This window comes from Musca domestica, unplaced genomic scaffold (assembly GCF_030504385.1).
Source record: "Musca domestica strain aabys unplaced genomic scaffold, Musca_domestica.polishedcontigs.V.1.1 4, whole genome shotgun sequence".
In the NCBI taxonomy this organism is placed as follows: domain Eukaryota; kingdom Metazoa; phylum Arthropoda; class Insecta; order Diptera; family Muscidae; genus Musca; species Musca domestica.
Genome location: NW_026712328.1, coordinates 11,526,353 through 11,540,468, shown reverse-complemented (window position 1 = coordinate 11,540,468; position 14,116 = coordinate 11,526,353). Strand labels below are relative to the sequence as shown.

General features: G+C 40.9%; 1 protein-coding gene across 3 annotated transcripts in view; it reads left to right on the top strand.

Moving 5' to 3' along the window:
* Positions 1 to 271: 271 nt before the first annotated feature.
* Positions 272 to 14,116, top strand: part of LOC101892257 (tetratricopeptide repeat protein 21B) — a 63,739-nt gene continuing 49,894 nt past the window's right edge. Inside the window, exons 1-3 of one of the 3 annotated variants that reach the window (XM_059126722.1) lie at positions 304 to 507; positions 562 to 993; positions 11,800 to 14,073. In XM_059126722.1, coding sequence (XP_058982705.1) covers positions 11,983 to 14,073 — 2,091 coding nt within the window. In that variant the 5' untranslated portion in view covers positions 304 to 507; positions 562 to 993; positions 11,800 to 11,982. Of the gene's footprint in view, positions 508 to 561; positions 994 to 11,799; positions 14,074 to 14,116 lie in introns of all 3 variants that reach the window. The other 2 variants (XM_059126721.1, XM_059126723.1) reach the window with 2 other exon arrangements.

The window sequence follows — 14,116 nt, the reverse complement described above, 5'->3', positions numbered from 1 at the left end:
TTGCAAATTTAAATAATTTTTCATTTAACATTTCAATTTCAAAATTGGTTTGACAGCTCATTGTCCCAGCAGCTGTGTCGACGCGTCTACCTATATTCTTCTACCATGCAACACTGACAACGCTGCATGGCCTATACCTAATAGCTGACGTGCCGTAAAAATACTTATCAACCCTACCTAACATGTTTTGTTTGTCCATGTTCACCAAACACGTAATCCATGTTACCCATATCCCATAAACAACTAAATAGCAGCAAATTTTTAAAAACTAAAAACTCCTATAAATTATAATTTTTTAAACATTTATTTTTTGCCTTTTAAGGCACGAAAACTGCTCTTGTAAAAAACGCTAAAGGCTTACGTCGGGTATTAGGTAGACCTGTATTGCCTATTTTGTGTTTACCCGACAAGGTATCTATGGCGACGGTTTTTTCGTTGAGGATAAAATTAAAGAATCATTTTCTAGTGGAAGTTTTTGGAATATAGTTTGTTTTCATTCAGATTCAGGTATGACATTTGAGTTATTTTGGTTCACCATTTAGATTTTTTATGCACCTTTAGGAAAATGAACACTATACTTACGGGTCGTATTTTGAGAAAAAGTAACAATTGGATAAGGTGTTTTCGATTATCATGGACTACTGCGAACGGTGGAAGTTTACCACATAAAATTTGCCAAAGACAACAACCTGGATTTCCTCAAGCAGCATTTTTGTCCAAACCCAACACTTGTTTAAACATGTCCCATCTAAATTTTAGTACTACAGGCTACCAACAAAACGTACAACATGACCGGGAAAATAAACGCTTCTTCATTGAAATTCAGAATGTAGGCACTGCTTATCTTGAGTATGATCTGGATGACAAATTAATCAAGTTAATGCATACAACAGTGCCTACTGCACTTGGAGGAAGAGGACTTGGAAAAATTTTAGCAAAGGTTAGAACATCTATACATTCAAGTTACATTCGCATGGATGTTTGCGATGTAAGGTGATTTGATTTGAAAACAATAATAAAATGCACATATGTTGAGTGTGCAAATTAGTACAAGTTAGGGATTATGTTGACTTTGGGAGCTATGTTCGTGGGAAAATAAGCGGTTTTTAACCCAATAGTTCGAATTCAAAATCCAGGTTTTATCCGATTCTGCAGAACCGATTAATGCAATATGGGATTTATTTTAAAGCTTATGGATATATATTTTCTACTCATAATGGGGTTATTTTAACCACTTTATGAGTAATTGTAGAAAGTTTGCATTTTTGCACCGTGCATTCTTATTATTTAAGGGGTAATAAATTATATACATCACATTTAAAGCTCTTTTCCTTTCAAAGTGGTGTGCCAATATCTCTATTAGTTCCAGAATACTATATTATATTTATCGGCTCTGTAGATTCGGGTCGAATAACTGGAGAACGGTATTTTTCTGTGATAAATGAACGATCGAGCAAAGTCCCTAAACTCAATTTGCTCCCAAGTTGTACTATTTTTTCGTTATTATAAAGAATAAGTCGGTCGGTAATAGAATTTTGTTCGTCAAAATTCTAAAGCAAAAATCTTGTCGGTTCGACTTACATCGCATACACTGTATATAATTAAATCTGGGGCATTCAATGTCGAAAATATTTCTATCAAACTTGAATTTGTATATTTACCTTCATTTAAATAACGTATTTCGAGGCAAGTGTAATAGGAATGATACAACTTGCAGGTCCATATCATATATTGCTGATATAGTTTTTTATATGTATAGGAGGAAGGAATTCAAGGAATAACCAACTGCCAAAAAGATAAAAAACCTTATGACAGAGGGTATAGGGTAAGTGTACCAGTAGTCGGCACTTTTAGGCTTTTCAATATTTCAATTTTCGACATTCTGAGTGAAATCTTTCAATTGCAGAAAAATAAAGTTGTTCAGATTCCATATTTTGTTTAGTTTTCGAAATAATAAACAACAATTGAATTTGTTTTTATTAAATTGGCAAAATTTGAAATTTTACCAAAATAGTAGTTTTTTGCCAGTAGTCGGCACCATTTTCCAATACTCGGCATGTCTATTTGCAAGTAGTTGGCATATGCTACTTCATTTAAAAAAATATTATTTTGTATATTTTTTTATTTCAAATAGTATAAAACAATACTGTAATACTAATTCACAGTTTAATTAACTAATTTCGTTTTTAAATAGTGTTTTATTTAATTATCATTCTAAACCAAATATAGGTAGAAAAACAAGAATAGTATGGATTTTCAATTAAAATAAAAATGAGATTAAATAAAAAAGTACCTTTATTATATTTGGAATTTGTGAATTGATCTTTTTCCTTTAGATAACCAACATTTTTATTAAATGCCACCGCTATCTAAAACGTCAAATAGCTTATTTAAAAAAAAACATACTTAATTTAGAAATGTTGGTCAAAAATCACAAATAAAAGCAACTGCCGACTCAAAACTGTTTTTTATTTGAGTAGATTTTGGATTTTTTTAATACTTTTCTCAAGTTATGGTGAAATAGGTCAAAAATGATCTAATCTCTTTTTTTCTGTTCCTAATGTCGGCATTAAATAATATAAGAGAAAAATGCTTGATTATAACCGTTTTTTAAGTTATAAAATGATCTTTAGACTGTTATTTACTATTATAACATATTTCTGATTCCAAAAGTATTAAATTTAATTTACTTAAATCGATGATTAAGTTGACGCCACCACTAATTTTTTCTTTACAAACAAGCACTGTCGCACGCGTTGGAAGACACTCACTGACGAAAACCGTTATTCTCTCGTAATAAATGATCGGAGCTCATCGTTTTTACAGAAAGAGAGCAGACAACACTGCTGACGTTTTTTTTGCAATTATTGCATTAAAAAAAAAATGGAATCGACCACATTTTTAGTTATTTAAGTTTAAATTTCAAAAATGCCGACTACTGGGACATGCCGAACTTAGGCGCACTTACCCTATTTCTCTATTTTACATGTCTATGTCTAAAAAAGTCATCATCAGCCAATCAATTGAAACAAACATCAATCCCACGGCAGCGGGTTCTACGACACCGGATTGACCCGAAACAACAACACTCCAGTTTCGGCCAGCGGCTGCCAACCCAGTGTATACATGTTCGTGTTTGTTTATTTTTCTGTTTTGGGAGCAGCACATCCCGGAATGCTTGCTCCGGATTCTTTTGGTCCGAGCCGGGCTTGAGGAAAACCCCGGACCATGGTTCTGTACGGTTTGCCAAAACACCATCCACCATAGATCAGTCTCGGTGCGATGTAATGGATGCAGAGGATGGGTGCATTTTAGAAATTGTTCCGGTTTAACCCGGTTGCGAGACTATAGCGATAGGGACTATGTTGCTTCGTGCTGCACCAACGTAGTCCCCAGTGAGTCCACGACCTCGTCGTCGTCGGAGTATGGAACTCCCCCGCAGTCTCTAGAACAGCAACCTTTACTGCAGCACCTAACGCCACATGTTGCTGTTCCAATTCCGGACAGTGCATCGTTCTTGCAGTTCAATTGCAACGGACTCCGAGGTAAAATTGATGAGATAGTGGATTTTATGAATCGGAGGAATATTAAGATCGCAGCGGTGCAGGAAACCAAGCTCAATGAAAATTGTAGCTTACAACGTTGCAATGGTTACAACGTATTGAGGAAAGATCGCACCAGAAGTGGAGGTGGGGGATTAGCGTTCCTGATACACCATTCTGTTCAATACAGACCTATCTCGCTTGAGCTAGTCTCTAGTGACCCGTACATGGAGTGTATGGGGGTAGCAGTCAAGTGTGGTACTGCCGAGGTAGAGGTGCTTAATGTGTATATCCCGCCGGTTAATAGCTGTGAACCGCGTTACTTGCCTAATATAAGCCCACTTTTGGAAGGCAATAACCGCCTGGTACTAGGGGACTTCAATGCCCACCATGAGTTGTGGCATTCCGTCCTAGGTAATGACCAGAGGGGATCAGCGTTGGCAGAGCAGATTGACTGCTCCACATTTTGCACGGTAAACGAGGATGCCCCCACCCGAATAAGAGGAGAGTGTCACAGTTCGCCAGATTTAACCATCGTGTCACCCGGTCTGATAAATGACGTGACTTGGCAACCCGTCATTTCTCTTGGCTCAGACCATCTCCCGATAATCGTCTCCATCAGCAGATCGCCCGATTTCATAACCTCTGAACGCCGCACTTTCCTTAACCATGGGAAAGCCCACTGGCCCGAGTTCAGAGAGTTCACCAACCTTCGCTTCAGAGAACTGCCCAATCCTTCTGATGTTCGGGTAGCTGAAAGGATTTTCCGGGACATCATCAAAGCTGCAGCCGCTCGCTATATACCTGCTGGTCGAATACCCGAAGTAAGACCAAATTTCCCAGCAGAGGCAGCGGGATTAGCGAATGAGCGTGATGAGCTCCGACGTACCAACCCTACTGATCCCAGAGTCAGTGAACTGACAGTGGAAGTCAACCGGTTGGTACAGGAGCATAAGCGGAAAAAGTGGCTAGACCATCTGAAGTGTTGCAACATTGGAACCGATTTGAGTAAACTGTGGGTAACGGTAAAGTCACTCTCGAACCCTGGAAAAAAGGATGATAGGACAGCAGTCACATTTAACGACGTAACTGTGACTGATCCGAAGAGGTGCGCTGGCTGTTTTAACCGCCAATTTGTCGAGCACCCCGAGAGTGATAGGGCGAGGCGAAGAGTACTACGTCGTATAAGAGCTCTTCCCGCCGAGGATGTACCTCCACAGTTTACGATGGGTGATGTTGCGAATGTCATCCGAATATATCAATGGTAATGTTGAAGCAACTGGATACGCCGGGAGTTGAGTATTTAACCAAAGTCCTTAACTTGTCGTTAGCCACCCACATAGTTCCCGAAGCCTGGAAAATGGGCAGGGTGGTCCCGCTACTGAAGCCTGGCAAGGATGCCAGCAAAGGCGAATCATACAGGCCAATTTCGCTTTTGTCGCCAGTAGCAAAGACTCTCGAGGCCTTACCCCAGTATTAGAGGAAGCTATTCAGTTGCTAACCATCAACACGGTTTCCGTCCACTACATAGCACTACAACAGCATTGCACGCCATATTCACACATATCAGTCGAGGACTCAACCAGAACAGGCCGTGCCACAGAACAGTAGTGGTGGCTCTCGACCTATCAAAGGCCTTTGATACGGTCAACCATGCCACGCTGTTCGAGGACGTTGAGAACACTACCCTCCGGCCAAGTTTGAAACGTTGGATAGTCAACTATATGTGTGGACGCCAGTCGTACGTGGAATTCCGGAATAAGAAGTCCAAGCCTCGTAGAGTGAAACAGGGAGTTCCCCAAGGTGGGATGATATCTCCGGAACTGTTTAACCTCTACCTTTCCGGAATTCCGCGCCCTCCAGACTGCATCGAGATCGTAACTTATGCGGATGATTGTACGATCATGGCGTCGGGTCCTGTAGTTGATGACATATGTGTCAGGGTGAATAACTATCTCGCGGAGCTTGACGCCTTCTTCCACGCGAGGAATATGAAAATATCCGCCACTAAATCGACGGCCACACTATTTACCACATGGACTGCGGAGATGAGAACACAGCTGAATGTGCAGGTCGAGGGGCATATAATTCCGACCACCAACTACCCCAAAATCCTTGGGGTCACATTCGATAGCATGTTCAAGTCTTCCGCGCAAGCCACAGCTATTTGCGATAAAATGAAAAGTAGGAACAAGGTCCTCAAGGCGCTAGCCGGCAGCACTTGGGGTGCGGATAAGGAAACCTTGTTGACCTCTTATAAAGCGAAAGGTCGGTCTGTGGTTAGCTATGCGGCTCCAGTGTGGTCGGCGAATACAAGTGCAACGCAGTGGAAATGTATTCAGACCTGCCAGAATGCCGCCCTGAGAACTGCAACAGAGTGCCTCCTCATGACACCTGTGGACCACTTACATGAGGAGACGAAGGTTCTTCCCTTACGTCAGCATAATCATATGCTTTCGTTGCAGTACCTGCTTGGGTGTTATCGCGGGAGTCACCCTAACCACCATATGGTGGATAGAACTCCTCCACCCAGGCGTGTCAGGAAGGACCTGCACGATGTAGAGAAAGAGGTCCAGCGATATAAGAGAGAGCCTCTAGATCATGAAGCCTATCAAGCGGGTCTGAATAGCATTCATACTGATGCAGTCACAGAGGTAGTTAATAATTACAGTATGAATGCCATACTCGGAGTCCACCCCCCATCCATTGCAGCTGAAGAACGTCGGCTGCCTAGGCAAACCAGGGTAGTTTTGGCCCAACTACGTTCAGGATGGTGCAGCCGTCTCAATTCGTATTGGGCACGAATTGATGAGGATGTGCGGAACGCCTGCCCAGCGTGCGATACAGGCCCGCACAACACGCTGCACTTGTTTAATTGTCCTGCCAAACCTACCGAACTCCGTCCAGAGGATCTATGGCTACAGCCCATAAAGGTAGCAGAATTCCTAAACCTCGACATTGAGGAAGAACCAGATTAGTCGGAAAAAACAACAGAACGTGTAAAACTGCTACAACAACAACAACAAACATTAAAAAAAAAATTACATCTCGATTGTTGACACTTTACATGAAAGCTTTAAGGACCTATCGACAAATGATGGTACTGGTCCTGTTTCCATTGTAAAGATTTCTTACCGTTTGCAATGCTTTCTTGATTGCAAGAATCCCCGCATGAAAAACAGTTTATATGACCAGTCCGTCCAGAGGAGGTTCCAAGCGTTGCATTACGTCATTATAGTTGAAGTCGTAAAAGGTGTACATATAATCACTAATTTTATCATCTTTAGTGCTTATGCATGACCAAACTGCGAAAAGTGTCATCCTCCCGCTTCCGGTTGTCATTAAGGACGCGGCTCTTAGCACGACTCAGATGCATTTTGTAACATTGCCAGTATTATGCCATCAGGACCAGGGGATTTTAACAGTAGAAAATTTTTGTTCTCGGATGAAAGCTTGGAAAGCTGGTTAACCTTTCCATCAGCCTCTCATCTTCTGCTGTATTACGTGGGAAAGGTGTTAATGGTTGCCCACAGCAATCTTATTCTTGCAACCAGGGAAGTGGTTGGCCGTTAGAACGTCCAGTGTCCCGAGTTGACCCATGTCCCATCATTTCGCTTTATACTTTGAATGGTTTAGGGTTTATATGGTTTAGGCTGTGTTTTACGAAATATTCACGGGGTTTACTTGACTTGGATCTTAATTTGCCAGTTTTTTTTAATAATCTTTTAAATCCATTTTAATTTATAGACACATAATTTTTTCTGCGTATGTTTCCTTACTACCGTAAATTCTCTACATAGAATTTCATTTCCCTCGCTCTTTTGAGGTATAGATAATTGGAGTTGCGACTAATTTCCTCCACAATCGTATCAATCTGTTCATACTTCGGGCAGTAAATTTCCACCTATGTCCTAGATTATATTTTACTGGAAATACAGACCTGGTTCCTTTGTCATCTGTGTTTTGGGAGAACAGCCGCCATTGCTTTTGTCCAACTCTACAATTTCTGAAACTTTATTGCAACGTATAGTTTCAATAGTTGATCTGACGTATTCGTTTAAATTTACTCAAGGGCACAGCGTATTTTGGCATTCTCTTTACTGCTGGGGTAAATCACTTATATGTCATTCCAAAGGAATCCCGGAAATGCGAGTTTTTACTTCTTTACAGCAATCTAGATTCAAATTTACCCCACACATTTTGTTTTTTTTTAGACTTTCTAGGCTCTCTGAACATCGTTCGATAATAATGTTCTATTGCTTACATTTTGTGAAACCAATTGGTTTGATTTGGCAAGTTCAATTTCTTAGTAATTACATATTTTATAGGTCTCCGAAAAAAATAAAATTCCACTAATTTTGACATTTACTTACTGAATTTTCTTTTAGATTTTTGATAAATCATCCAAAGCAGTTCTATTATTGGAATCCCTGGTTATTTGCGACTTCTGTGTCTACCATTGATTGTTTACAAAACTGTATGTACATCTGAATATTAAAATACAGTACTGTAAACTTCGGCTAGTGATGATTTTTTCTCTTTCGGCAAGGGTTAGTTTCTGAAGTATTTTTAGGATTGGTTGTGATTTCATTTTTTCTAAGTTAAGTTCTCCCGAATACATACCTACATGCACTCGTCCCTAAGTTTTGTAAAGGATTTTATTAGTCTATGTTGGTTTCTATTCTTGGCTTGCAGAATATATGTTGTTGTTGTCGAAGCAGTAGTACATGCATGTGTTTGCGTTCTGGTAATATGGTTCCAGCTCCCGGTTTAGAAACTCGGCTAATTTAACGGGCTGTAGCCAGAGATTTTCTGGAGTGATTTGGGTAGGTTTGGCTGTGCAATTAAAGAGGTGTAGCGTATTGTGCGGGCCTGTATCGCACGCCGGGCATCTTCATCAATTCGTGCCCAATACGAATTGAGACGACTACACCATCCTGAACGTAATTGCGCCAAAACTACCCTTGTTTGTCTAGGCAGCTGACGTTCTTCAGCTGCAATGGATGGGGGGTGGACTCCGAGGACGGCATTTACTTTATAACTGCTAATAGCATCCGCGACGGCATCGGTGTGAATGCCACTCAGACCTGCCTGATAGGCTTCTTGATCTAGAGGTTCTCTCTTGTAGCGCTGGATCACCCTCTCTAGATCATGTATGTCCTTGCTGACACGCCTGAGTGGGGGAGATTTATCCACCATATGATGGTTGGGATGACTCTCACGGTAACATCCAAGCAGGTACTGCAATGAAAGCATATGCTGACGTAAGGGAAGGACATTCGCTTTCTCATGTAGATGGTCCACTGGTGACATGAGAATGCACCCTGTCTCAGTTCTCAGGGCAGCGTTCTGGCAGGTCTGGATATGCTTCCACTGCGTAGCACTATTATTCGCGGGTTTCTTTGTCCGCACCCCAAGAGCTGTCGGCTAGCGCCTTGAGGACCTTGTTCCTACTTTTCATCTTGTCGCAGATAGCTGTAGCTTGCGCGGACGACTTGAACATGCTGTCGAACGTGACCCCAAGAATCTTGGGGTAGTTCGTGGTCGGTATTAGATTCCCCTCGACCTGACCATTCAGCTGTGTTCTCATCTCCGCAGACCATGTCGTAAAGAGTGAGGCCGTTGATTTCGTGGCGGATATTTTCATATTCCTCACGTGGAAGTATGAGGCAAGTTCCGCGAGATAGGGGTTCAGCCTTTCGCATATGTCATCGACCACTGGACCCGACGCCATGATCGTACAATCATCCGCATACGTTACGATCTCAATACCGTCTGGAGGGCGAGGAATTCCGGAAAGGTAGAGGTGAAACAGTTCCGGAGATATCACCCCACCTTGGGGAACTCCCTGTTTTACTCTACGGGCTTTGGAGTTCTTGTTCCGGAATTCCACATACGACTGGCATCCACACATATAGTTGATTATCCATCGTTTCAAACTTGGCCGGAGGGTAGTTCTCTGCACGTCCTCAAACAGTGTGGCATGATTGACAGTATCAAATGCCTTTGATAGGTCAAGGGCTACCAACACTGTTCTGTCACACGGCCTGTTCTGGTTCAGTCCTCTACTAATATGTGTGGAAATGGCGTGTAATGCTGTTGTGGTACTATGTTGTGGACGAAATCCTCTAATGCTGGGGAGGAGTAAAGCCTCAAGAGTCTTAGCTACTGGCGACAAAAGCGAAACCGGCCTGTACGATTCGCCTTTACTGGCATCCTTGCCTGGTTTCAGTAGCGGGACCACCCGGCCCATTTTCCAGATTTCGGGCACTATGTGGGTGGCTAGCGACAAATTGAGAACTTTCGTTAAGTACTCGACTCCCGACGTATTCAGCTGCTTAAACATTACTTAGCGTTACGGATGACATTTGCAACATCACCCATCGTAAACTGTGGTGGTTCCTCCTCGGCGGGAAGAGATATGATACGACGTAGTACTCTTCGCTTCGCCCTATCGCTAAAATATTCCGGGCACCTCTTCGGATCAGTCACCGTTACGTCGTTAAAAGTGACTGAGGTCCTATCATCCTTTTTTCCAGGATTCGAGAGCGACATAACCGTTACCCACAGATTACTCATATCGGTTCCAATGTTGCAACACTTCAGATGGTCTAGCCACTTTTTCCTCTTATGCTCCTGTACCAACCGGTTGACTTCCACTGTCAAATCACTGATTCTAGGATCAGTAGGGTTGGTACGACGGATATCACTACGCTCGTTTGCTAATCCCGCTGCCTCTGCTGGGAAGTTTGGTCTTATCTCGGGTATTCGACCAGTAGGTATATAGCGAGCTGCTGCAGATTTGATGATGTTTCGGAAAATCCTTTCTGCTACCCGAACATTAGAAGGGTTGGGCAGTTCTCTGAAGCGACGGTTGGTGAATTCTCTGAACTCTGGCCAGTGAGCTTTCCCATGGTTAAGGAAAGTGCGGCGTTCAGAGGTTATGAAATCGGGCTACCTGCTTATGGAGACGATTATCGGGAGATGGTCTGAGCCAAGAGAAGTGACGGGTTGCCAAGTCACGTCATTTATCAGATCGGGTGACACTATGGTTATGTCTGGCGAACTGTGGGGCATCCTCGTAACATTCCATGTATGGGTCACTAGAGACTAGCTTAAAAGAGATGGGTCTGTACTGAACAGAATAGTGTGACAGGAACGCTAACCCCCCACCTCCACTTCTGGTGCGATCCTTTCTTAGTACGTTGTAACCATAATAACGTTGTAGGCTGCAATTTTCAGCTTGGTTTCCTGCACCGCTGCGATCTTAAAATTCCACTGACTCATAAACTCCACTATCTCATTTATTTTGCCTTGAAGTCCGTTGCAATTGAATTGCAAGAATAATGCACAATCCGGAGTTGGAACAGCAACATATGGCGTTAGGTGCTGCGGTGTTGGTTGCTGTTTTGGAGACTGCGGTGGAGTGCTGGGTTGGCAGCCGCTGGCCGAAATCGTAGAACCCGCTGCCGTGAGATTGTGCAGAATATATGTTGTAGGGCTTGGCGATGGCGTTTCTTGCATTGAATATTGTGTATCGACCATCAACATCAAATGGTTTGACGGCCGATTTATTTAGGACTTCGATTGCATTAGGCTGTTTCGGAGGAAACGCTGTGGCAAGCGTGCCATCTGAAAGTCGCAATTATGTTTTTATTGTATACTTTCATCAAATTTCCATTTGCTTCGTATTTGTCAGATTTGAAAAATCTTACTGAATGATAAGAAATTAAATTATTAGAATTTAGTTTAATTTGAGGATTTTGAGGAAGACTTGGGATTGGTTTCCGTACCATTGTAATAACTTGATAACTAAACCTGATATTCTTTGAGACACTCAGGGATCAACGTTACGCTATATTCGGGTTTTGATGATTTCAGCCACGTTTTTTAGCGGAATTGTTTCAAAGTTGGTTTTTGAAGTTCTTAATATGTACCACAAAAATATCTATACAGGTCTATGTATTCCTATAGCCCCCATACAACAGTTTCTCCTTATATTCGGTATTCTTCAAATTCTGGAACCATATTTTCAAAAGTGCTACTTTTTTAATGATAGAGGTTATTAACACATTAAAATGTTCTTAATAAGAAAAAAGAATAAACAAATTTCCAGTATTAATGTCGCCATGCCATCATAATCATGAGGACTTTTACAGAAGGATTGCTGAAGAAATTTAGTTTGCACACTTATAACATTTATTGTTTACGTCCAATTCTGTAACTTTTATTAATAATTCTCATCTATGCTTTGCAGGAAGCTTTGGATTTTGTTTCCCAAAATGACTTGCAACTAGAAATACATTGCGAATTCGTTCAATCCTACGTATCCAAATATGCTCAACAATATCTAAAGGACATTAAAGAATAAACGTTATATGCTTCATTCATTACAAAGTCTATTTTTTAAACATATGGGGTTTGTGTGCTTGTAAGTATAATGGATATTCAAGATTTCGAGAGCCTCTTGTTATACTATGGCCGTTCGGGACTTTTCCATACCATGCAGAAAACGGCTTTAGATGGATTATCAAAATATCCGAATCATTTCACTTTTCGACTGTACAATGGTATGGCATTGGTGTTAGGCAACAGGATTCAAGAAGGTATACGAGAATTAAATCCACTTAAGAGCGATGATGAACTTGGAATTGCAGCTATTATGGCTTTACTGTATGCACATAAGCGTTGCAGTGCAGTTGACAACGAAGCCATTCAAAACTTACAACAGCGATTAGATGAATCCTACAACAAAGCCGGTACTAACGCTTTTTACAATGCCAGTTTATTCCTCTTTTTGGCTAAAAATTTTCGTGATGCCGATATTTACGTTAACAAAGGTTTACAAATTGATAATGATCACGAATATTCAATAATATTGCAAACATGGATTAATACATATTTGACAAAAAATGAGATAAATGGAAATATTATACGTAAATTAGAAAATATTCTTACACATGGGAAAAATATTGACGCCACTCTGGCATTGGTTCGTTGTTTTCAATTGCGCGGTCTATTTGAAAATGCCATAAATTTTCTCATAAAGCTTTCAATTAGATATCCCCAGCTAAATATACCATTAATAGTAAAAATGGAAACTCAACTTGCTGCACTCAACTGGGATCAATCCTACGAAACGGCTCTGCGTGTAATTAATTTGGAGCCAACCAACGTAGCTGCACTCCGAATAAAGGCTTGCACTCTCATAACACGAGATGGCAATTTAAAAGGAGGTATTTCTACGGTTCAACAACTTTTGGTGGCTACAGAAAGAGTAGAAGTGGGAAATGTTAAACTCTTATTAGAAAACTGTAAACTAGTTGCTCGTATATGCTCTCGAAATGCAGATATTCTAACCCTTACTCTTCGTTTTATTGACAAAATAATTCAAGCGAACCCAACTTTCGCGGACTGCATCGTGGAATTGGGCTATCAAAGGATTTTACTTGGCAACATAAATGAAGCTGGAATTTGCTATCGATCTGCCACTAAAGCGGATAGCAACAATTTTTACGCTTTGTGTGGTTTAACTCTTTGTCAGATGTTTGAAAATGGACGTTCGGAGCAAATTCTCCAACAGATTGACTATTTGTGTGACAAGTTTGCTGGTGAAGAACATCCATTCTTGTTGTTTCTAAAAGCAAAATATTCTAATCAAACTGACCATTCTATTCAATATTTAACGAAAGCTATGGAGAAGCATTTACGGGATTTGGAAGGTGAATTGTTTGGACCGGAATATCTTTTGAAATTAGATCCGGAGTTTCTACTTCAAATAACAGCAGAATTTTTAAGACACTCGCCGCTACAAATGAATATTAAACCATCCTTACACCTAATACAAGACACAGTGCATATAACGTTAAAACATTGCATTTTAATATTGGACCTCCTTCTTAAATATTGCCCGGCGCATATTAATGCAAATTTTGCACGTGCAAAGGTACATCTCTTGTGCAGTGAAATCAATTCGGCAAGTTCCTTATTGCAAAGAATTGTCAATGAAATTGACTCCACTTTTACGGATGCGTACTTGCTTTTAGCGCAAGTTCAAATATACAACCATCAGTATGTTAAAGCATTACAGTATCTGGAAATGGCTTTGTCATATGATTTTGCTGTGCGTGAGGATCCGAAATATTATCTATTAATGGGTATTGCACAGAGACAACAACAACAATACTCTGAAGCTCAAAAAAGCTTTATGTCTGCAATACATATCTTGGGTAACGAATCAACTTCGCTTGGGAGCAAGATCCACCAAAGAGGACCGGAAAAAAACTTTACTGTTGCAGATAGAGTCACACTGTATTTGGAACTTATTGGAACATATAAGGATATAGGTGATACGCAGGGTGTGTATGAGAGTGAGCGGTTATTACAATTTGCTATGGAGGAATTCAACAATACTACAGAGGAGGGCCGTTTAGTAATTGCACATGCTGAATTTATGTTACAAAACGACAACGTCAACAAAGCTATTGAGTTGTTGTCAGCGATACAGCCTGGACAATCTTATTTTATACAGGTGCTTATATTCTTATTCAAATGATTGACCGAATCTATGTACA